Source organism: Psittacula echo (assembly GCF_963264785.1).
Source record: "Psittacula echo genome assembly, chromosome: 17".
Lineage (NCBI taxonomy): Eukaryota > Metazoa > Chordata > Aves > Psittaciformes > Psittacidae > Psittacula > Psittacula echo.
The window spans coordinates 7,739,323-7,764,515 of record NC_137753.1 but is presented as its reverse complement, the minus strand read 5'-3'; the positions used below and the strand labels follow the sequence as shown (position 1 = coordinate 7,764,515).

General features: G+C 47.8%; 1 protein-coding gene across 4 annotated transcripts; it reads right to left on the bottom strand.

Annotated features, from left to right (window-relative positions):
- Nucleotides 1-664: 664 nt before the first annotated feature.
- On the bottom strand, nucleotides 665-25,124 carry DDI2 (DNA damage inducible 1 homolog 2). Of its 4 annotated transcripts, XM_080631210.1 has the most exons (10): nucleotides 24,934-25,124; nucleotides 19,782-19,911; nucleotides 18,554-18,790; nucleotides 16,150-16,276; nucleotides 14,006-14,133; nucleotides 13,318-13,446; nucleotides 12,500-12,603; nucleotides 11,271-11,460; nucleotides 6,961-7,023; nucleotides 6,727-6,865 (listed from the first exon to the last, which is right to left on the bottom strand). In XM_080631210.1, the coding sequence occupies exons 1-9, from the start codon at nucleotides 25,069-25,071 to the stop codon at nucleotides 7,007-7,009; spliced, it is 1,200 nt and encodes a 399-aa protein (XP_080487336.1). In that variant the 5' UTR covers nucleotides 25,072-25,124; the 3' UTR covers nucleotides 6,727-6,865; nucleotides 6,961-7,006. The 4 variants fall into 4 exon arrangements, with proteins under 4 accessions (XP_080487333.1, XP_080487336.1, XP_080487334.1 ...); XM_080631207.1 differs by lacking the exon at nucleotides 6,961-7,023 and having other exon boundaries at nucleotides 665-6,865; XM_080631208.1 differs by lacking the exons at nucleotides 6,727-6,865; nucleotides 6,961-7,023 and adding an exon at nucleotides 8,674-9,112.
- Between the last annotated feature and the right edge of the window lie 69 nt (nucleotides 25,125-25,193).

Here is a 25,193-nt window from a genome sequence, read left to right as displayed (position 1 = left end):
AGAGGCTCTGCTCACGCAGTACGAACACCAACTGCTCTCTGGACAGCAGAGATTTCAAATGGTTAAAACCTCAGGGCTTGCCTCGAGGAAAAATGCGTGTTTTCCAAGAGCTGAGAAAGGAATTACTGCTCCATGACTGCACACAAGTGACAGAGGAAGATGCTCTACTCCCCTCTTCTAAAAGCTGTTCTGTTACAAGACACTTAAGGGACTTTAAAGAAGTTATTTCTAACTGAAACTGGCATGAGCCTACCACAGATATAAATGCCTTTTTTCTTTCTTCTTTGATGTCCCAAGAGCTTCCCGCTCCAGAAAAATAAAACCATCTCCTAATCTGGCTGGAAATGGGGTGTTTTGATAGGAGATATGAGGAGCGCCTCACTCATTCTTCCAGCAGACAATGCTGTGGCCAAGTGCTCCTTTATGTTGTACTCCGATGCTTTTCCAAGTCCTGCCTGAAGAATTCAATTCAGCAGCCCATCCCTGCCAATGAGGAATACAGGAATTTCTTATGCCTGTTCTCGGGCCCTGATTTCTACTTATCATGTTCAAAATGGCAACATTTATATTAAGCAAATTCTACTGGATTTGGAAAAGAAGCCAGAGATGGATGGAAGCGCGGAGCTGCTGACCTCAGAAATACAGACAGACCAATCAAGCAACGTTATGATAAAGTGTTTATTCATTTTTTTTAAATATCAAATGTTTTTACACATCCATTTTGTTGATAAACAGTCCCCCAATATTAAAAAAAAAAATCAAAATCAAAAAAGAATCAAGTGTGTATTTGGGCAGAACCACATCCCATTCTCTGCTGCCACAGCCACTCCTCCTGCCAGCCTCCTGGGAGGACTGCTGCAGTGGTCAGCCCAGAAGAGTAAATGACACAAATGCAACCAGCTTTAGGATTCCTGAGTATTGATTCCCTCAAGTTCCTTAAGTGAGTTTGTAAAACTCTTAAGCTAAAAAGCATCAAAGAGTAACCCAAACTGCTACACATTTGGATCACGGACTAAGCCTCGTCTACACAGTGCAGGAAGAAATCTCTTGAATGCTTCAAAAGGGAATGATGTACCCAAAACCAACCCCACTTCCCAAGCTGACTTCTGAGAAAGGCAGGGATATACCTCTGGATTTCTCCTCTTTAAATTCATGCTAGAGTTCTGGGGAGCCATTCAGCAAGAAGTCCAAGTCTGGTGAAGAAACCTCTAGGATCTGTTCCTCCTCTTATTTGTAAATGGCATAGTGTGTTAAAGAAAACTTGCCTGGAGGTTAATCATTCAGCAAGTACACTTAAATATTGCTACTTCCGAGGAAAGGAAATGGCAAGAGGGGAGACAGGAAGAAGGGAACGTATTGAGGAGGTACAAGGTTAACAGTCCTGGAGACCAAGTGTCTACGTAGCAAGTTTAGCATACATAGCAACAAGGCAGAGATTGTCACGGTAACGCAGCTCAGCTCTGTCCAGCAGCAGGTAAAACCATCACCAGGAAACGTTTCCTCCTCTTGTCACCATTATCTGTGCCCAGAAACTTTCAGATGCGGGTGTTTCACTGAACATCACCTCTCAGCTCACCTAGAGCCTCACGCACAGAAACGCGTTTAGCAAGAGGCTGAGTAAATTCCTTTGGCATCCTTAAGAATACATCCCAGAGACCCACAGCAAGAGACACAACCACGGTGGCTCCAGCAAACACCCAGAAACAAGCTCTGCAGATCCAGTGGGGCATGCCACAGGCGCTGGCATCTTTATGAAGCAGCCTCTGAGTGTTGCTTTACTCTTTATAGATGGATGTGTTGTAAATAGCTTTGCTAAGCTGATGTGACATTAGTACACTGGAGCAGTGATTAATGAGGAGGGGGAAGAGAGTGAAGAGAGGCCAGGACACATGGCTCCTTGGAAACCTGAACAGCTTTTGGTGTTGCCTTGATCCCCTGCTCCAGCCAACAAGCTGTAGTAGTCTACGTAGAGGTATTCCCACTTTGTGGGCCAGGGATCAGTTGAGAGATTGCTGAAGGCTGAGCAAAAGATGTGTGCGTACAGCAGAGAGGACACACATGCACGTTAAAACAGAAGACAACTTGTAGACAATGTTCACTAAATACATGTTCTATTACATTTTATTTTAACCTCACCACGGCCCCAATTTTCTCCAATGTAAATCTTGCTCCTAAAAACCTGATTCTCTAATTTAGCAGCACGTAGCCATTCACTCAAAGCAAGGCTCTGAAATGAAGAGATTTAAATCACCAGGCTTGGACAAACTTGATCAGAATAGGTTCACAAGTATTTCTCAGTTGGAGTCTGGCTGTTTCTAGCAGTCCAGAGAAAGCTGCCCAGGAAATTCTAGCACTATTGATAAACGCTTCAGTAACAGCTTTGTCAGAAGGGCAGATTTCAGAAATGATATCTGACAAAGAATAAATCTGAGCATTGAAGCAAATTGGCTGCTGCTTTAAAGCTTTTATAGCACAAATTCTGTATATGCAGTCTGAGTAAATGAGGCCATAAAACTAGAGCCTTTAACCAGCTTGGTGCGAAGCAGCAGTACTTTGTCTAGCTATTAGCAATCGCTTCTAAAACCATGAAGTGTAAATACAGAAAGGGTATATACCACTGAATAGCCACTATCTGATGCTTCCAGAAGCTGGCTGCAGGCTAAGGGCGCAAATTCAGCTCTCATGCATCCGAGGGCCGACCTGCAGCTGGTGTCTGTGCACCAGATGGGGGTTTGCCCCTAGGACCACCTCACTGAGCCCCAGGGTGTCAATCAGGAGCAGATTCAGCTGGTTAGACTGAGGATGCTCTGATCTGAGAGCCTCATTCTTGTTGCTGCTTTTGATAGTGAACCAGATGCAGATGGGGATGGATCTAATATATCTTATTTCCTAAGGCTTCTAGAGGGAGATCTGATGACACTGTACTCCTGTACCAGCCCAAGCATTACCCTTTTCAGAGGGGGCTTTCGCTGATTTGAGGTGCTCGTTGCAAGGAGAATATATCAAAAAAGATAATACTTCAGCAGGGGTAACACGTACCACCTGCCCAGTGAAGATGATAAAGCTGAGTTCTTGCCTCAGTAAGTCATTTTGAACCGAGCCTCAAGTGAATTACTCAATGCTGCTCTGGCAAGGGGCTCCCAAACAGCAGAGCACTGCCTGCTGCCAGCATCACAACGAGCAGGCTATAAGCTAAACATATCTGGGAGCCCAAGGCCTACCTGGTACCTTCACAGTGCATGCAAAAGCTCCATTTGACAGACAGAGGAATGCCTTAAAGCTGTTGGTTCCTTTAAAGGACCTCCTGGCTGCCCAAGCATCTAAGAAAAACCTGACAACCACAGCTCACCGACACCACGGACTCCTGCGAGTTCACAGATGAAACCAAATTTGTGCTGGTTTTTCAATGCCACCCTGCACAAAAACAAGCCTTGCATACATGGAAGCAAATCTGTCAAGCAACAGGGAAAGCAAAACACTGGGAACACAGGCCAGAGACAATGATGACAACAAATGAAAGTCATGACAGAAACATGTGTCCAGCTGCTGCTGACCCATCGCTTCAGGTGTAGCTCAAAGCAGAAGATTCCAGATGAACGCTTGACACAAAGCCACTTCTGCCATTTGCAAGTGGGACCAAGTGAAAAGTTCCTACTTAAAATTTGGTATCATTTTTCAGCCACACTTTCCTTCCCCTTCCCCAGCCCCAACATGGTTTTGGGGCTCTGCAGAGCATCACAGAGCAGTTCATCCCTCCAAAAACAACATCTGGAAAGGGCTTCCTACAGCACAGCCTTGGTGAGTCCTCATCACTCACCTGGGACATCCCAGAAGGCCCCGATTGTTAATGCAGAAGCCACATCAGTACATTTGTTTCATAAACCCTATTGGGGAGCCCTCGCTCTCTGAAGAGGTATTAAATTAGTACCCACCAGCTGCTGCTGGTGCCCCACAGTTGGCATTTCCACAGCTGAGAGGCTGATCATCCCCAAACATCAGATAAAACTAGTGCAAAGCAGATTTCTTCATCCTCCTGATCACCCCCTGCTTGGTGCATAGAGAATGCATCCACTGCAACAGTTCGTTCTTCCCCGGGCAGAGGGAGCTGTAACACATGGATGGTTTGTTATAATTTCATCATTTTGCCTTAAAGTGGTTGAGCTTGTTCTTTCGTCTGGGGGAAACACGGTGTGGGCAAGGCTAGAAAGAAAATGTAAACCATTCCTTTTCCATCCCCGCCCCTACAGTTAATACCAGCACGTCTTCAAATAAGTTAAAACGTCTCTTTAAGTTTTGGTAGCACCAAATTCTATCCCTTCCCTTCTTCTATCCCCATGTTGTAAACTTGAACACACTGGCCCAAGAGCAGAAAAGGGTTTGGCAAAAATAGGCATCAGCCTTCCCTGTGCACACCCAAAACCGCATGTTTCCAACCCCTCCTCACCTTGTGCTCCTCCTGCAAGCACTACACATCTGTGGGCATCTACAGACCTTTAGTAGCTGCCACAGTAGTTTCATGTGTGACAGACGTTGGGTTACGAAGCACAGGAGAGCTAAACCAGATCCCAGAGTCCATTTGGACACATGCTGCTGTGTCGGCGCCGCACCGAGCTCAGTGTGCAGCTCCTGTCCTGCACACACAATTCACTTCACAACCTGCTCTGCACTGGCCAGGGCAGGCACCTGAATGGCTTCTGCTTTTTATTCGTAACATTGGAGCTTATTCTAAACTTGTACATTGAAACAAACCCATGAATTTTCATCCAGTATGCATCATTAAAAGCTATTCTGTCCACACAATGCTAGGACATTTTTGTTCTTCTCAAAGGCCAAATCTAATGAGTGAAACAGAAGAGACAAGTTACTTTGGCTGCAAAGAATTAAAAAACCTGGCTCACATTCAGCTTGTACATCATGGTGTGTAATTTAGATATGTCCTTTAAAAGAAAAGATACCCCAGTCAGCTACCTCTTCTGTGGTTATGTAGGAACAACGATACTCTTAGCCAGCAAGATGAGAAGAGCAAGATCCGTGTTTCCATCTGCTTGTTCCAAAGCCTCAAGAGCTTCCCGCGTGGTAAAACCAGCACCAAGGATCCGATCAACATCAGCTGCAGGGAAGGCAGGGAGGAGAGAAGCTCCCAAGGCAAGTCCAGTACAGGCAGCTGGTGGGTTCTGCACTGATTCCTCACACCCACCCAGACGTGGACCTTCTGGAGCAGAACTGCTGCTCCTCCCGGGTGCTCCTGTGCACAGGCTCTGAGTATCTTGAGGTGCACCCTCATCCACAGTGGGTGCAGAGGAAACGGATGTCTTCTGTTCCAAAGTGGGATGAGCTGGACTCTGATGACCTCCTGCCAAAACCTCCTCCTGCTCAGAGCTCTGCTGCTGATCAGATGTGGCTGCAGAATTCACCACGACCAAATCACTCTTACCTGAAAGCTTCTGAATCTCAGAAGCACCTTCTTCAAGAGCAGACTGTATGTGACCACCAGACCCAGCACTGATGTTTTCAATGCCATAATCACAAGGCTGTTTCCCCTCTGCTTTTCTACCTTCAGACCTCACCTCATAGGAGGAACAACTCGGTTCTGGATCCGAGCCTTTCTGCTTCTCTTCAGAAAGCCCCTTCTGCTGTGCTGCTGGCCCTGTGTGAGCCATTTCCAGCTGAGAGACTTCTTCAGAGGCAAGGATTTTACATTCTCCTTTCCGACTGATAACCAAGAGTTTGTGAAGCTCTTTCAAGGCTGAAGCAAGAGAGAAACATCGCTCTTCGGAAGATCTTCCTGGATCCATGTCCAGCGGATGGATGCTGGAAGGAGAAGAGCTGCCTTCAGCCACCAACTGATTATACAACTCAGTATACTTTGCAGGAATCTCACCAGTGCTTTTAGACTGTGGAATGTCACCGATGGAAAGCGGAGCACTCAAGGAGGATGCAGACTTCAGCGACTCCACTTCCATGGAAAAGGCATCCGAGTTCAGGTTGGATCCACTTCTGTTCCCAGCCTGCTGCTTCTGCTCACTTGCTGAGCTCTGCACTTCAGCTGCAGGTTGCTCAACCACATCTACTTCCATTAAGGCTTCCGTATGTGTACAGCTAAAAGAGGCTGACATTTGGATACTCCCTTTCCCACAGGAAAGACCTGGTTTCTCCAGTCCACCTCCTCTCACTTCCACAGGAGGATTTTCTGGCTGCCTGGCTTCTTCCACAACAGGTTTCTCAACCTCACCAACACGGCAAGGAGGTTCTGGGTCAGTTGTCTCAGTTTGCTCCTCCAGGCGTTCCTTCTCGGGTTCTTTGTGTGCCTGATGGACTAGGGGAAGCTCATGCTTCCCCTCCTGTTCTGAAGACAGAAATACATCTTTATTTTGCCCATGTTCAGCAGCAGCGTCAGCCAAACTATTTGCTTTTGTCACTTCCAAAGGACGTTCCTGACCATGGTCTTGTTCTTCAGCTTTACATTCCTTTTGACTGTCAGCAGTAAGTGCTTCTTTGAGTGTCTTCTGTGAAAGGCAAGCTGGATTGCAACAGGGCACCTCCCCTGGCTGGGGAGAAGGGTCCTTATTTGCCAAGGAAGCGTTACTGGGAAGATGTTGTGATAATAGAGGATGCTCTTCTTCTGGGGTTATCTGGCATTCAGTTGAAGACTCCAAAGACTTGACGGCTCTAGGATCAACGGGCTCTGTGAGGCTGGATTCGGATGAGCAAACTGAAGCAGGGGCAGAGACAGAACAATCAAGTAATTGATTTGTGGGATTACAGATCTTGGAATTTAGTCCTGAAGACTGGACTGGATTTTGAAACCCATCAGAAGCTGGTAATGAGGGCATTTCCAGTGAGGTAGTTTCTTTGTCACTATTCTCTAACGGAAGACAGAAAGAAAGAAGTAGTCAGGGCACAGGAGAACCGTGTTTTCACTGTAGTAGAGAGAACTTATAAACCAGTGGCTGTAAATACCTGGTCTGTGGCCCATTCCAGCTGCAGTAAACACACACTACATGCATCAAGGCTTCTGACGTTCTGTTTGGATTAGGAAACAAACACACCAAACTTGTGTTAGCATTCAGAGCACACCGCATGCATGGTTACAGTCCTGTGACCTCGCAGCTCCCCTCCTGACTGTCCATCAAGACAGTGTGGAAGCAGCTTGAGCTCCTCCTGTTCACTGCTTCCAGGAGTTCTGCCTGGGAAATTCCTTACATCAAGTCAAAAATAACCCTGCTGAGAACCATTTTAAGGCTGTTCTGTACTATCTAAGCTGCAGAGTGGTCCGTGGGTGATACTACACATAGGATAAAATATACACAGCACAAGGCACATGTCTGATCTGTTCTCCGTAAGGCTGAAGATATTCAGGCAGCATGTTTCAGGGATGTGAGAACTGAGATGGCAACACAATCCCTGGGCTGTGGTCCCAGCAGTGCCAAAACACCAGCTTGCTGCAAAAGGGAAGCATAAAGATCCTAGGGTGAAAGGCAGAAACCCCAAAAGGAATTGCTGGCTGAGGCTAGGATGAGCAGAGCAAAGGAAGAGACAGCCTGAAGTCAAACCCAGCTCATTGCTTCCTTCTCCACCCTGAGAATGGACGGATTGCAGATCTCTATCAGGAGCACCAAACACTGGCTCTAGTTATCAGGAGAGATTAAATAAGAGAGTTTATCTTGCTAATAGTCTAATCTTGCTAATACATCGGCTCTCACACGCTCGGTAATTCACCAACATGACCTTTGCAGCAGCAGCGCCTGTTCTTCCATTAAAGCCCTACTCTGTCCAGTGTCAGATATCCAGATTGTGCTGCATGATTTGTTTGCTTTAGTTTCCTTTCCCTTCCCAGAGGCCTCCAAACTCAGTGTTTTACCTGAAGTCTTTCTCTTTCTGCACATACCCAGGTGTACCGGAGACAGCTAACCATTCCCAAGTACAGCCAAGAATTCCTTCAGGTCCACAACATGGAAGAAATCTGCTTTTCTCACCTCACCTACTTGCTTCTTTTATTCTCTGTTAAGCTGCAATACCACACGCCGATCAATACGCTTTGGTATAAAGAACAGCAGCCGCTGCACACAGCAATCCCTTCTGCTGCCTGCACATCTGGTCTTAGTGCAGCTACAACAACTCGGAGATGCTGGGGTATTAAAAAGCCAGAATTACCCTGCAGATCTGCAGACTGCTCAGCTTTCATCCAGGTGGCAAAGAGGCTTCAGACAGAGGATACAGATGAACACCAGGGGGATCTGTTTCTGTCTCTAAGCAGCAGGATTACATTCAGTCTCTGCTCCCAAGGCAATCCTTCAGAGAGGAAGCAGAACTGCCTTTTGATTCAGTGGGTTGGTAATAAAGGGTCTGATCAGACACGAGGGAGTTGCTGTCATTTAGACAGCAGAAGTAGCTGGTAGCCTGCCAAGCACTCCTCCACATCATCCTTCTGAGAGCCACTGTCATCCTGCTCCAACGGGTATCTACAGGAGCTGAATCCCAGCCCTGTCAAGGGTATTGATCCAGCTAACACTGGGAACAAACTCTTCTCCACAAAGTGCACCAGCAAGGATAAATTCCTCTCTATATTAGGAAAAACCTGAGTTGCATTTGTGGTGGCAGCACCTTTATTGTACTGAGGCTGTCAGGATGAAAAGCTGTGTAAGGGGTAAACTACTGAATATACTTCCTAAAGCAACTGCAGTTTTGCTGCCAGTTCTGTAAATCCTCCATTGTCACCGAGTCTCCCAGTGGCAGGGGAAACACTTCACATGGGCAGAATAGAGTGAGTTCTCAGAGATAAACAGACGTGGAGGATCTAGATCACAGTAAAACATAACGGGGCTCCACTACCACCTCAGCTGCCCTTCTGCAGGTGTTGAAACGTGGGCTTCAGGGGATGAAGTAAAGCTCAAGAATAACCCAGGTGCATTCAGAAGAAGAACTTTAATAGCCCACAGATGTATGCAGCAGTGGCTGTTGTACCATCTACCAGAAGGCAGCAAAAATTCAAGCTGTTATGAAAGAACACAGGCCTTGTAGAGAGCTGAGCTTCCTTGGTGCTGCTTTACATCCTCTCCCGCTTCACCTTCCTGTTCTTTCACTTGGAATTCCTGGTACCATCTGTCAGCAACTGATAGTTTGGGAAGAAAGGAAGAGGGTATATTCTGGCATCTTTGGATACAGCCAATCAATGCCCGTGGGCGAGAGGCTTGTAATACATCTAAGACTTACACAGAGTCAATCTAAACAAGACCTACCTTAGTTTTGTGCACTGGTGTTCTACAAGCATTAAATGGATACCCAAAATGATCTCCTAATCCATACATCTCTGACATTCCTCTAAGGCTTGGCAGCAATGGTGAACTGCAGATTGCTTAGTCTGAACAAGGCCACATGGCCTTTAGAACTGCAGCTGCACAAGCAGCTTTAACTCTTTTTAGGCACTTTTCATTTTAAAGCACTCAACTACAATGCCTTTATTGTAAAGACTCATATTTTGGGATGAGGTTTGCTTTTTATTTGACCCTTTCAGCAGAGAACTAAGCCCAACCAAATACGATGTCTGCAAAATCTTCTCTGAAGTAGAGATACTGCAAAAACCAGCCCAGGCTTCACCAAGCTCAACATTTGAACAGGAAAAGCACTTATGTTTACACGTGCATGTTTCCTCTGCAGGTTACGTGAGGAGACACGAGCTCAGGCTGCTGAGGCTGACCTTTAGTGCTGCCAAAACCTGACAGGAACAAGGTCAAATCTGTGTTTGCGTTTCTCTCTATTTGCTGCAGCTTAAGAAACATACAAATTTGGCTTTAAAAGCCAAACTCATAAACCATTTCTTGCTGATTCATTAAAGCCAGGCCTTCCTCTCAAGGTTTTTACATCTCTGGAGAACTTGTATTCTTAGCATGGAAGCAGACTGGTCAAAGGGACCAATAAGTGCAGTCCTGAGCTCCCCTTAATATAACAACTTCATTATTTGCAAGAAAGTCACTACTTACTCTTTGGACTATCAAGCAGCAATTGGGAAGTGTTAAAGAAAAATGTCAGTGCATTACAACTGGTTATATATATAACATACATATTTATATTATATATATCACATACAACCAATATATAAATACATATTTATATATATTTAACCATATATATATGGTTAAATCTGGTTATGATACTTCAATTGTACATACGGACATGCTAGAGTCTTCAAAAATTAGCAATAAAAATGTTGAAGAAATCAGATTTATCAGCTCAAACATGACCCAGCATGTTTTGCATGCGTGTGGGAAGCAGAATCTCACTGTGTGCTTTCAGGGGGACAATCAGCAGGAAAACTTAAAAGTCTCTAGAAAACACCTGCACGTAAAATGTTATCTTTAAAGCTTTTGGAAAAGGCCTATGGAATGCACTTCGTGAGGTGTTCACAGCTTCACGGAATAGCAGGGAACAAAAATAATGAAGCTTTCCTTTAGTCAAAAGCCTATGCTGGAGCAAAGGGAGGAATTAAACAGACACTTCAGGTCACAGCTCTCAGCTATTTTGGCATCTCCACTTTACATTTTGCAGCTACCAAATTCTTCCATAGCCTAAAGTCGGGCTTCATTTGTGCAGCTCATGGATTCCAGAGGCACAAGGAACAAAACTATGGGGAGAGTGAAAATCTTCTTTGCAGATACACATCAGGATGTGAATTCAGCTGCTGCTTTTGAAATTCAGAGCACCAGCAGCCTCAGTAAGAGAAGCACTTCACCTTCCAAGGGCACAAGCACCACTCCAAGGAAAAATGCTGAAATAGTACTAGTTCTAAGAATTGTCATCTTTGGGCCAGAGATTTGCTCTTATTGCTTCAGCTCCTCTATTTTTACATGCTGCAGCTATTAAGAGAGTACTTGTGGAAGCCCCCACAAAGCTGTCTTTACATGGGGCTGCTGAAATATCACCCAACTGAGTCACGTCCCTGCCTAGGCACTACAACTGGTGCCAGAAACAATCGTTTATCTCCACATCTTCAAAGGCCAAGAAGCCAGAGCAGGTAGGAAGTTGCAAGGACAGCACACATTAAACAGCAAGCACCCCCGAATGCCTTCATGCAGATTTGCTGTACAGAAAGGGAGAGAAGTGCAGTTAGAGGCAATGAGCATGAATAAAGCCCCTTCCTCTCCAGTCTACTCACTGATGCTGCCTTAAACTGCATCTCCTAGGTGCTGAGAAGGGGGCACTGCTGACAGATATCCTGCCACACAGCAAGGGAACTATGCAGATCAGTATTTCAACTGGGCTGCTCCTGGTACCTGCTTCCTCTACGGATTTCTGTATTGCTTCTGCTAGTTCCTGGTCTGCGATCTCCTCTGGCCGGATGTCCTCCCGTCCAGCCCCATATGCCAGCCGGGCACACTCTGGGAGCTCGCCCTCTGGGAGGAACGTGGTCTGTGAGCCCGTCGTGCCAATCACCAGTACATTCTTCTTGAGATCAATGGAGCACTGTGAAAGAGCATTGAGACATCAGGGGCCTGGGTAAGAGCCAGTCCATTCCCGGAGAAAAAGGAGAAGCAAGGTTAAACAATCCACTTCCAATGGGAAGAGCTCACAGCAGCCACTTGTGGGCCAAGAGCATCAGCTCTGAACAAAGGGACTCTTATGACCTGCTTTGTGACAAATCATTCAGTTGGAAAGCTCTGAGCATAGAACAGAACCATAAAATAGCTAGGGCTGGAAAGGACCTTAAGCTCACCCAGTTCCAACCCCCCTGCCATGGGCAGGGACACCTCGCACTAAACCATGCCACCCAAGGCTTCGTCCAACCTGGCCTTGAACACCATCAGGGAAGAGGAAGCATCTTCAATCAGAGCAAAATACTTGCCAGATATGCTCCAGCTATCCATGATGTATGAAGTATATGTACTTCAGAGCTGGCTGGAAGATAATTCACCAGCAACTCTCCCCAGAAAAATCCTAGTACATTCCCAGGCAATGAAAGTATTTCTGTTGTACTTAGCACTGAACGTGGGAGCACCAGTAACTGCTTCAAAAGAGGTTAGGAACTGGAGCAGCTCTGCTCTGGAGCCAGGCTGAGAGAGCTGGGCTGGGTCAGCCTGGAGAAGAGAAGGCTCCTGAAGGGGAGACCTGAGAGCAGCTCCAGTGCCTAAAGGGGCTGCAGGAAAGCTGGAGAGGGGCTTGGGACAAGGGCCTGTAGGGACAGGCCAAGGGGAATGGCTTTAACCTGCCAGAGAGGAGACTGAGATGAGCTCTTAGGCAGAAGCTCTTCCCTGTGAGGGTGCTGAGGCGCTGGCCCAGGGTGCCCAGAGAAGCTGTGGCTGCCCCATCCCTGGCAGTGTTCAAGGCCAGGTTGGACACAGGGGCTTGGAGCAAGCTGCTCCAGTGGAAGGTGTACCTGTCCGTGGCAGGGGTTGGAGCTGGGTGAGCTTTAAGGTCCCTTCCAACACAAACCATTCTAGGATTTTATGTTTATGATTTTATGTTTATTTTATGTTATGTTTATGTTTCTATGATGTTCTGATACCTGATGCCTTTTAAGCATATCCAGTCCTAGAAGCATGTCCATGGGCTGCTCTTCAAGGATTGAGAAGGAGCACGCCAGGAAATCCCCTTCAATCTGGACCTGAGCTGAAATATAAAGAAGAGAGTTTACCTCCTTGCAATGCTACAGTGCAATAAATCTACTCTCAGCTCTCTGACCTCCTGGGCAAGGTCTGCTCCTGGCAAATCTGAAACCAGAGCTCTCACATAGCATTTTGGTCACTGAACATCCAGCCCTGTGCAAGCTTCAGGGACTACCAGGCCTGCCTTGGTCTCAAGAAGTTAGTTAAGAGCTGACCTGCTATAGAGCCTTATGAATTGTTCATCTAACCCTCCAAGCCTGAGGAGCTGTACAGTGAAGACAGTCATTTTTCAGACAATAAGGACAATCTTCTCTCATCCAGAAAAACTGCACAAAAGCACAGCCAATCTTCTCTTCCCAAAGGAATCCAACACACTCCACTGTACTGGAGCCCTCCTGAGCAAATCATACTGCCCAGCAGTCCCACCCCAAAGACATTAGCCTTGTTTTTTGCACCCAGAGTGAGCACATCCTCTCTCTGTCTGCAGGAGCTGAGGACTCCTGCACCTAAAAGCATTAAGGTAATTCCATTAAAAAAGCATTAAACAAGATAGGAGCTTTTCCTGAGACAAGCAAACGCTCTGCAGATGCACTTTTATTTTACTCTGTGGGACTTCCTAACAATTATAGCATTAAACCAGATCTTCTTGCTGCCAAGAGCACGGGAAATGCATTCACACTGCAGCTGAAGCTGCCCTGTGCAGAATGCCAGCACTTACCTAAGTGCACTCTGCCGATGATTTTCTGTGTCCCTACACCTTTAGCAATGCCAGCCCATCGCCGATCTACCAGCCTCATGATGTTGCACCTTTCAGCACAAGCTTGGCTCATGATGGTCATCTGGGCACCTACCAGCAACAGAATTGGTGTTAAAACCTGAGAGCTCAACACAGATGCAAATTCTCCCCTGGAAGGGCTTAAGATCTTGCCCTCAGCAGCTGGGAAACCAACCTGCCTGCATCAGGCAACGGCACTGGGGTGTAAAAGTTCCCTGTGAATCCCACTATGTTGAATTGACTGTAATCACACAGCAGTGTTACTGTAGAGCTGGAATAACCCCAAGTACTTTCCCTTTAAGGCTGTGGATGGGAAGCACTACATTAAAGGCACGTGTAATCCCACCATCTGTAAAATGAGATAAGGCAGACACGTGGCAGTGACCGTTCTGGCACTGGAGCCCAGAAATTCTCCCAGGAGCCTTGGTTTGAGGGGCTCAAGCACTCGTGTGTGCTGCTTCTCTCAACAGTTTTGCCTTATACAATGCCCAGGCTGCTCTCAGGTTTTAATTAGATGCTTCAAAATCTTCTAACACAGTGCTTTAGTATGGAATTTTTGGGCAATGATTCTGGAATGATTGCTGTCTCCTTCAGTGACAGAGAGCAAAGAGATGAGAATGAGTCAGTTCACCTGAGTCAACAAAGGCTTTCACTGGATGTCCGTTGACTTTGCAGTTAATGTACAGCATCACCACCTGCCCAAAGCTCTCAGGGGCCTCTTCCATTGCTATCGTCATATTTTCTTCAATGTTTTGTTGCCTGATTTTAATGGAGAAGAGAGAGAAGAATCAGCCCTTCCGTCAGCTGAACCTTACAAGCATCCCTCTGACTTACAAACAGAGCCAGTAATCCCGCCCACTGCAGCTCGCCTTACAAACAGCACACCAGGGACTGCTTCATTAGCTACACACAGGCTTCCCAGCAGAGGAGTTGCTAGTAATGACCTTGGCTTAACCCAGAGCCATGTAGACTGCTCCTTCCAGTACCCTGCCTAACTCACACTACAGCTCCTGACAACCTTCTGTTTGCAACAGAATCCCATCACCACAGAGTTAACCTGGAGAACTTGTGAGCAAAAACCCAGTGTATTTATTACTCTAAAATAAAGCACTGAGGGCACACAATGACAATGTTGCCAGTAGCTACAATGCTGGAATCCCACACAGCAGCTGAACGTTCAAATCCTCCAACGTTTCCCTGGTATCTTCTCTTTGCCAGGCACAGGCAGGGAGGGAGGTGAGCAAAACTGCAGTGAGAAACACCACCACGAGCACAAACCTCTGGTGCAAATTCAAGTCCATAGAAAAAACATGCTTCCAGAAGCCCACCACAGCCCAAGAAGTATCTTGGAAGCGATGGGCATCCACAGCAACTGTATCTGAAATAGCTTCATCTACCAAAAAGGGAAAAGGGCTTCCAATTTTGATGCCACTTCATTTTAACTCCTCAGTAGGGGAAGGGGAAAACCCCAAGCTCCACTCTTATCCCTTTTCTGTGCTTTGGTAAGCCTTCCCCCAACGATGGGGAGATGAGGTTTCTTGGTGGTGAAGGATAAATAGTTAATGGCCCCTAATACCTGGCTCGCTTGGGAGCTAAAGCACTCTACCGGCAGAATGTCCCATTGCATGTATTTATGCATCAAGAAGCCACATATTGTCCTGTCTTTTATTATTTAAGCTTACATTGGATACACAGTGGTTAATCTTCAGTTTGTTCTCTTGTCAAATCCATTACTCTGTTTTCTCTGTGCCTGACACTCCATCTAAGGTATACTTTGAAGGGCAGAAACGTGTCTCAAAACAAACAGGACACTTGCCACAGCCTCCTGTCACTCCTGGGCACAGCACATCTAATGAAGCAAAGAGCTCAAGGTGTGAAATCTGGGGACAGCTGCCTCGGGCATGTCACCTTTATCTGTCCCCTCATCTATGGAAGCAGGAAAGCATTCCTGTGCCTCAGGGAATGTTTTGCTATCTACAAATGTGTGTTTTCCTGCTTTGCTAAGCAAAGCATTTATCCAGCAGCAACACCTTGTCAGCTGCAACAAAAGAATGACTCTTATTGCAACTGAATTTTGGTTATGATCAACTCTGAGCCTGAACCAGAGACATTTCTGAGTTGAGGAAGAAAGCATCAGTCGTGATCTGACTCAAGGATTTATCACTCAGTTTAAGAATCAAGCCCCAGCCCAATGCAATTACACTTGGAAGACAGCAAGAGGGAGCGAGTGCTGATGAGCAGAACATATTTCTACAGAACATCTCTTCTGACAGCAGCGATGTTCCGGGTCTGGAATTAGCCAGAGACACAAACCAATTAGCAGTACACAAAACCCAATCTGGAAGGCAGCTGGGAGAAATGACGCCACGTTGCTGTGCAGAGAGATCAGCCTAGAGACTAACACAAGCCTGAGGTTCAAAACACGCCTGAGGCACCCAGGTACCACCTCGCCAGAGGATCTCAGCTCTTGTTTCAAAGGGAACCAGCTTAGGCAGCTCTGGGACATCACATGCACAGACAGTGATACTGCTACCTCATGATCTGTGCTCAGATAGATACCTCTGAAGGATGGGGTGCACCAACATGTCCCTGAATTCCAAACTTCCCCTGTGTGAAGGCGGCTCAGATCATCGCCTTCCAAGCAAATGCGTGTCTTAAGGCAGGATCTAAACACCGTGCATCCTCCAAGGAAAACACACACCATGGATGGAGGCACGCTGTGGAAAAAGGCACTGTGAAGACCTCCAAAGCCTGCAAGAGACTTTGGTCTCCTACCTTATGTCTTCTTCTATCTTGGCCTGTGCCTCGAGATCAAAAGGGTCAGCTGAATAGAGCCGGATCCTCTCCTGCTCCCGCCGGGCTCGGTCCTGCTGCTGCTCCAGCAACACCCTGGTGAATTTCTCTGCAGTAACAGGGAGACACAGAAATGCTCTTTACTGGAAATTGCTCTTACAAATCAAGGTCTGGCACAGCAAACCCTTCTTTTTGTGCCAGCACACACTCAGGGCTAGAGTCAACAGCACATGTGAAAAAAGGCTTCCTCTGAAGGCAGCACTGATGGACCACAAAGGACCAAACCTGGGAACCCCCTAGGATGAAAAGTGACTGGACTCTTCCTCCTTGTGTCTGCTACCCAGACTCAGCACAATCAGACTCAATTTCCTTGCACATACATTTTTATATGGACGAAATATGGAGAAAAACACAAAGACAATATTTAAACCAAAGAGCTGCCATTAAACCACAAATTCATTCTTCTACTGCAGCAAGAATTGCCTACACAATATGCCAAAAATACCCAAACAGCTGCAAAACCAGCAGATAAATGAGACTCGAAGCACAAATCAGGACTAAGAATCTGCACAACTCAATTGAGAGGCTTAAGGGCATGTGCATTTTGAAACAGCTTCAGAGATAGAAGAGAGGTTTCACAGCTCTCAGCAAGATGCCCATCCACGAGAACAGCTTGCAAAATGTGCCACATTTTACACTCAGCATTCCCAGTAAAAGAGCAGTCTGTGGACCCAGCAAAAAACAAAGCCAAAACAAAGGCTAACAACAAAACTTACTTTAAACCCAAGCAACACAGACAAAGACATCATCATCCCCACAGCTGAATACCTGCCACTGCAATCAAGAGCTCCGAGCTGGGACACTCATTTCACAAAGTTTTAAGTGCACGTTTTAAGAACACAGCTGTTAGATCCCCACTTTTTGGATAGCCTCTGGCTGGTTTTTACCACTTGGATGTGATCACGTACATTCCCAAAAGGACTTGGCAATAAATTAAGTTCTGTAAACACAGAAGGTTGTGGGTTTCCTTCCAGAAATGCAGTTCCCACGAAGAAGGTCACTGGCTCAGAAGCTGTTAGATATTCAGGAAGGTATTAGGTGTATTTTCTTACTTGTTTGGGATTTTATGTTTTAAATTAGGCTTCTGTATAGCCAGTACCTTCTACAGCACTTGTGGTACACATCTCTGCATGTACTGGGGCATGAGAGCCAGAGCTGAACTGGATCTGTGCCCAAACACTAACAGTAGCAGTAGAGAACAAGGCAAGCATGACCAGCTCAAATCTCATCCTTCTAGCAGCTTGATGTGGCAATCTGGGACTAAAACCACACATCCAAGACAAAGTTTACATGCACAAGGCAAGACACAGCAGCAGATGAGCCAGTTCTGGGTGTCTAGAGCTTAACCTCTTGTTTTCTGCGCCAGGAGCAGCACATCTTGACAAGGGGATGGAGAAACACCGGCACTACAGGCACAGCACTCGCAAGAGTGCAAGCAATGTGGTTTTAACTCTGGCTATAAACTAAAGTCAGAATTGGGAAATGAAACAGACCAAGAATATTCATTCAAGCTCCTTTCTAGCTTTACTTGACAGAGAGAAGTCACAACAATGTAACCTTGAAAGTGGGGAAGAAAGTCTCCTGCTAGAAGATATTTCATTCTCTGCCTACGTCAGCGGGGTTAGAACTAGATGATCTTAAGGTCCTTTCCAACCCTATTTGATGATTCATTTTCCCAAACTCAACAGGATTTATTTCCTATCTAACCGTCTTGCAGCGGTTCAGAAAGCACAACTGCTGATGCCCACACCACCGCTCTGTTTAAATACTGAAAGGATATGAGAGCTCACACCTTTAATCACATGAAGGATGAAGGACCAACACAGACTCAACTGAAGAGGAAATAAAGGACATGATACCAGGCTTCAATTGCACCCAAAATAATCACAGTGTTCAAGGCCAGGTTGGACACAGGGGCTTGGAGCAAGCTGCTCTAATGGAAGGGGTCCCTGTGGCAGGGGTTGGAACTGGATGAGCTTTAAGGTCCCTTCCAACCCAAACCATTCTGGGATTATGATTCTATGAATAATCAACTGCTGAGCCACTTGTGTTCACAGAAACTCAACTCATCTGTGCAGCTGATATTTCAAAGTAGGGGATTGAGGATATTAAAGCAGCCAAGCAGGAGAAATACACCCAACTCAGCAGAAAGGTCTTGTTACGAAGGGAACTCTGCCTTGACTATTCCCAACTGGCACCTTTTATCAGGGCCAACAAGGAGTTGGCAGCAAACACCCCAGTTAGTTAAACACCTGCAGCTGCCTTTTGTTAGAAGGGAGCTCCAACAGGTTCCAAACCACCTCCCAAAGGTTAACCCCCACCTCACCGAGGTCTCCGCTCAGCAGCGCCTCTGCCAAGGGTGGGTTCCGCTCCTTCAGCAGCGACAGCTCGTGGGGGTTCGCGAGCAGCATCTCCCGGAGCAGCGCGGGGTTGTCCAGCCCCTGAGGGAATGAGGGGGCATCAGGAGGTGACGGGCGCAGGCGCTGCGCCGGCGGCTGCTGCTGCTGCTGCTGCGTGGACGTGCCCGGAACAGCGATGCTGCTGAAGTCTATCCTGGGCAGACCTGGGAGAAAGAGGTCAGAGGTGTTGGTGCTTCATGTTCACACTGCCAAAACCACTCTTAATGCTGCAGTATTAGACCAGATTCTGGAAGAGCAGTTTGGAAGCACGGCCACGCATGCAGGTTACTGGGTTAGGGATGCCAGCGTGGCTTGACGTAACTCATCCAACCTTCTATCTGGCCCGTTTTCTCATCCCCTGAAATGCACTTAGTGAATCACAGACTCGTTATTTCCAGCTTTGCCAATGTGAATTCCACACGGAGGGATTGCAAGGCTGAACCTCACGTCTCTCTAAGGCGCTTCTGAATCTCACGGATTAAAACAAACTATCAGGGAAAAAAAGAGAAGTGGCATTTCTGCAGACCTGCATTGCAGGTACCCATCCTTCAGCTGAGGCAGGAGGATGAAGACCTCAAGCAATGCTCCCACGCCCTTCTCAGCCAGCAGCACCTTCTTTTCCAGCCATGTTTTATGACACGGATTTGCTGGGAATGGCTGCGGAATGCAGGACAGAGGAGCAGAGCTCTGCTCAGAGGAGTCTGTGTAGCACAGTTGCATAACTGGGTTTGTTGAGATGCAGCTTCTCCGGGTATCTGTCATGTGTGGATTCAAAGAGCACATCAATACAGCCTTTTAATGCACCTGAGCCGTGCAGACCACATATTACTGTACCATTACCCCAGGTGGTTGTATAATATTCACAGGCCTTTAGAAACCCTGCTGTTCTGAACCAGTTCCCTTCCTTGCTCTCTCTGCATTCCCCCAGGAGAACAGTAAATGATATTTGCTTCCTTGGAAGAAAAAAAATCCCATTAAAAACAAGCCCTCTGGGTAATTTTCACAGCCTCCCACCTCACCCCTAACCACCCTCCCTTCCAAGGTGCTTTGCTTAGTGAATTGCTAAAGGAGACCGACAAGACATGGAATTGGTGTTTGATAAACATGAAGATCTTTTCATGCTCTGAGCAAACGGTAGCACAAATCCTTTCTCACCTGGGAAGCGGATGGAGGGCCGCGGCTCCACAGCCTCTTTCTGTCGCAGGATCACCACATCCCCGTCTTTCAAGCCATAAGAGGCCAAAGATCTGTTGTTGTCAGTCAGCGGCCGCTCCGCATAGACTATCTGTTCATGGAGAGAGAGCAGTGATAAACCCCAGCAATGCAAAGCAGGGCAAGATAAAAACCAGCAAGAGGTTATTATCTTAGGAAAGGGCTCCAATAAATCCTCTGGCCCCATATTGAGCTTCAGAAGGGAAGGTAAGCAGTGCTCACCACAGCCCTGCCCAAGCACCTCCACCTCAGGCACCAGAAGGCCTCAATGAGTGGTTGCACAAGGACACAGACTTGGTCTTGCTGAAGTCTGGCAGTGGTTCCTCGAAACTCAGCATCTCAGAGAAGGGCTGGTCTCCTTTAATTAGAGGCCAACATTGTGAAAGAAAGCAAGCCTTGCTGCAGGCCTGTTCACCGCACATTCCCAAACTCCAGTCTCTAAGATCACAAGTCACAACCGTCTTCTACTGCAGTATCAACACCTACTGACCAAGGACCAACTGCACACCCACAGGCAGCACCAATCAGGGCAGACCCCAATATCTACAATCTCTGCCTTTTCCCACAACAGCTCCCCAGGATAACCAGTTTTATAACTGTTATAAATATAAATATAAATATAAAGAGTTATTCCGTTTCTCTGCCCTTACTGAGGTACAGAAGAGTGCTGATAAACTGATCGTTCCTTCACTGTTATCAGCTTTGTTCCGAGGCTGAAAGTCAAAAACACAGTGCTGCAACAGCTACTAAAAAGGAGAAAAACTGACTGCTACTGCTGAACCCAGGACAGTATAAAAGAAGAATGCATTGGCAATATCAATCGTGGCATACCACTTGGCTGCCTTTGACTCCAGTTCATACTGAAGGTCTAGCATGTCCGGTACAGCAGCACTCAATGGTGGTGTGACTTCATTCAGGCCACGATAGTCTACTGTTAGTCTCCACTCTCCGTTAGACTTTCGCACTGGCCATATGGGGCTATTAAAGGGTGAGCGGGTCCTGCTGATCACTCCCTGACTCTCCAGACTACGGATCAGCTTTTACTGAAGTACAGAAGAGTGCTGATAAACTGATCGTTCCTTCACTGTTATCAGCTTTGTTCCGAGGCTGAAAGTCAAAAACACAGTGCTGCAACAGCTACTAAAAAGGAGAAAAACTGACTGCTACTGCTGAACCCAGGACAACAAGGCCCACAGTAATCAGCTCAGTGATTTCCAGTTTACTTCATTGATGTAACTCTACCCAGACATGAGGGTTCAGCACCCAAACACCCCTCCTGAGACTGCAGTCAGCCTGTGGTGGGGAAGTAACTTCTTTTGACTATAAAACAAATTCACACCATTTTCTATTAAGATAATCTGCCTTAAGAAGGGGTCCACAGATTAAACATAAAACCACATTGAGATCAAAATGAACAATCACCATGGGAACATTTCTGTTCACGCTAGATCTGTGATACCTACAGATGCCCTGAATTACAGAGAAGCAAGAAAACAAAATAAAGATGTGATTTACAGGAACAGATGTTCCCAGAAGTGGTATCTGCTAAACATTAGGGTTCCTGTGCCTCCATCGGGGCACAACGAGACCCGGTTCAACAGCTCCTGCCCCTGGCAGGAGTCCAGAGTGAAAAACGCTGGAGAACTCAGCCTAAACCCCTTGGGCGTCTGATTGAATTTCACATTTACCACCTTGTTTAGCAAGACTGGGTCTGCAAAAGGCCAGTTCAGCAACAACAGGTTTGCTGCAGGTCAGGACTGGCAGCAGTGGGGAGCAGCTCTGCAGTCCTCACGTTGACGGGCCACAGCTCTGTCCGATGCTATCGCAAGCAGCAGAGCCAAAAAGAAGATCCAAAAAAGCCCCTAGTTACTACATGTCTTAATGTCTGAAAGATGCTCCTGACGTTCACTGCTTTACTCCAGCAACTCAGAAACAACCCAGAATCTCACTAGTGCGTTAACAGCTGAGATCCACCGGCAGCAGCAGTGCCAAAGACAGACAGAAAAGGCAAAACCAACAAGAACCACGTACAACAGCAATCAGAGCCATCAGCATGAGAGAATCCTGCACAAGCTTCCTACCTCCTCATTAACAACACACTTCCCAGCCTCAGCAGTATTGCACCAGACTGGGTCCCTTCCAAAGCAAACACAAGTCTGTAAGCAATAATCCTTTCTATTCCGATGGTTCGCAAGACATTACCAGCATAATTCAGGTTAGGCCGTGATGGGAAGAGTCCCAGCGCATCCTCACGCGTTACCAGATGCGTCCTGCCCAGCCTGACTCAGTAACTCCGCTGCCCGCAGGGAAAGCAAGTGTGGGATGAATCCCAGCTGCACGTGCAAGTCTGAAATGGCAGTTTCCCTGCTCAGACACTCGGGAATAGACAAGTTAATCAGCTTAAGTGAGGTTTTGCCTCTGTCGTCTTCCTGGAATTGGATTTAAGAGCATTCGGCCTTAACACCTCAGACAATGAATCAAGTGCTCCGAGCTCACTCTACACCCATTAGCAGCCTGGCTTAGCAGCTTCTGACCCACTCTGCTCTGCTCTTAGAACAAGCTGATGTAATTTGGTGTGTTTGGATTGTCTGGTTTGCAGCACACTTTTGTTTGCTGGCCAGGCACCAGACATGGGCTCTTCTGGAGGTGGCCTGGGCCGGGATGCAGGTGCTAAGACCGCACGATGGATGGATATGATACCACAGGGTAGAACCTCCTTAAGGAGCAAGGAACCCCAATCAAGGGCACTAGATACCACCAGCAACCACAGATCAATCCAAACCCAGAACCCATGAAATATCCCTATGCCCAGCCAAGGACAGGAGAGACACGGCACGTAAAGAAAGAGAAATGAAGGAAATCGGGGTGCTGCAGAACATGGTTCTGCTGAGAGCCTCCCAATCTCCCCTCCAGAGAAGCCACCACCTCGATGTGTGGAGGAAACCACAGTGAGCCAAATCAGCTCCCCTCTCCCAGCACAGCTCCTCTTATCACCACAGCCTGCCAGCAGCGTCTCCGTTATCTCATGCCACCCTGTGACCACAGCCCCTGCTCACCTCCACCCCAGCTGCAGCACCCAGAGTTAATGGCACAAACCAGCAGAGAGTGAGAGTGGGATGAACCCTCCTCCACATATGAGAGGTTTACTCCACCCTGCGCAACCCTTACTATGAAATTCATCCTTTCTTTAGTGCTGGTGTGACACCTTCAACAGACGCCTTGGTTATCAGAACATGGCATCAAACTACCTGGTTTGGTGAATGTAACACTGCCTGTTTGTGGAGGATGTTTGAGCACACAAGTTCCTTCTACACAACAGCTTGCTTTGCTGGTAACTTGTGGTTTTATACCTTTCTCCTCAGTGAAGGTCATAGAATCCCAGCCTGGTTTGTGTTGGAAGGGACCTTAAAGCTCCTCCAGCTCCAACCCCTGCCACGGGCAGGGACCCCTTCCACTGGAGCAGCTTGCTCCAAGCCCCTGTGTCCAACCTGGCCTTGAACACTGCCAGGGATGGGGCAGCCACAGCTCCTCTGGGCACCCTGGGCCAGCGCCTCAGCATCCACAAAGGTCCTCAAAACACTGCACAAGTGCTAGGCAGAAACAACAGCGAAAGTGAATACACAGCTAGACAACACGAGAACAAAGCAAGGGGATGCACAAACAGCAGATGGGTGAGCAGGAGGAGGCAGCGATGGCTACAAAAAGCCCAGCGTTGATCCCCGTTATCTGCAGCTGATTTCAGTACAAAACTCCATTGGTTTCATTGCAACAGAGCAAAAACTTTTCAGGCAAAATGTAAGTAGAAAAGCCCAGGAGCCATCTTTATCCCAATCCAGACCCAGAGCTGGCAGGTGATGGAGGCCAAAGCGAGGAGTTACGCAGTGGTTGTCCCCATTGCTAGCCACAAATTCAACAGCGGCTGCAACACAGACACAGGGGTTTGCTGGAGCACAGGGACAGGAACCTTTGTGTGAGGTGGTTTGTCTCTACCTACCTACCAAAACCCAAGAGTTTTTCCCCTAAAGTAAAATCCATTTCACCTTGATTTTGTACCCTGAGCTTTGCAGAGGACATCCGCCTCACATCCAACCTCTCTGTCTAAAACCAAAGGCTCACTAAAGGCAGGGGTAAAGCAAAACACCGCGTCGGGAACCTGTTTGGTGAGGGAACGCGTTCACCTCAAGGGCTGCTTCAGCACTTTTTCCATCGCTGACTAATATTCTCTTGACTGGAAAAACACTTTATTAATTTAGACTGGGAAAAGGCTTAGGAAGCAAAAGTCATCCCACAAAACACCACTAACTCTGCCAGCGCCCCGGGAACAGGGACATCGCCCTGTCCAGCAATGCCTCGACAAGAAATGGGCAGAAATACAGTGGGAAACAGCAGGACTGAACCCAAAACATTGAGTAAAGCCCAGATGGATGGGCAGACGGGCGGGCAGACGGGCCAGAGCCGCCCCCACGCCGCAGCCTCGAGTTTCAGCACGCTGTGAGTGAGCCCTGAATTCGGGCTGCAAGAGGGATTTTGGGGGGAGCCAGGCGGATGTTGTGTTCAGTCCCTGCACCTGCAAGGAAAGGTAAAGGAGGGGAAAAGCCTCAAACTGCCCTTTCTGACCCGGCTGCGAGTAGGAATATGCTGATACAATAAATAAACCTTTCCCTGAGCATTTCGGGCTCGATCCCAGGCTCTGCCGCCCTCCCCACCCTTGATTCCGTCCCTGTCACTCCAAACTCTTCCCGACTTGCACACCGAATTCCTCCAACACCTCAATAACAACACACATCTCTCTCTTCTCCCCGTCAGCTCCACCGCGGGAGCAGACGGAGCCTTCCCCAGAGGAAGATGCCGCCGGACCGGAGCCCTCTCCTGAGGGGAAGAGCAGGGTTTTGAGGGCAAAGGGAAGCGTCTCTCCCCAACCCCAAAAGGTGGGTGCGAGGAAACACACACACAGCCCCCACCAAACAACCCCCGAACTCGGGATGCGGCGGGCCTGAGGCCCCGGGGGGCCTGGAGAAGGCGACACAGGTCGTGGCGAGACCCTAACCGCGGGGGTACGGACAGCGCCGGCCTGAGGCGGCGGGCAGGGCCTGACCTGGCTCTCAGATGCCGGGATGCCGGACTCCAGCTCGCAGAGAGCGCGGAAGTTCTGCAGCTCGAAGTCGGCGTCCACCTGCAGGGAGAAGGTGAGCTCGCTGCGGTCGCGGCGCAGGCAGAACACGGTGAGCAGCATGGCCGCCCCGCCGCCACCACCGGGCCCGCCGCCGCCGCCAACTGCTGCTGCCGCCGCCGTCAAGCGCCGCCGTCGCAAAACGCCCGCCCCGCCGGGTCAGGCGCCGGAGCTGTCAATCGGGG

What these genes read in the sequence shown, in the direction of transcription:
- DDI2 (XM_080631207.1), bottom strand. Translation starts at nt 25,071, where the DNA reads ATGCTGCTCACCGTGTTCTGCCTGCGCCGCGACCGCAGCGAGCTCACC. An exon ending in AAGATAGAAGAAGACATAAG is followed by an intron (nt 14,134 to 16,149) that starts GTAGGAGACCAA and finishes CATTAAAATCAG; the next exon opens with GCAACAAAACATTGAAGAAA. An exon ending in GAAATCCGTAGAGGAAGCAG is followed by an intron (nt 6,866 to 11,270) that starts GTACCAGGAGCA and finishes GTCTTCCGTTAG; the next exon opens with AGAATAGTGACAAAGAAACT.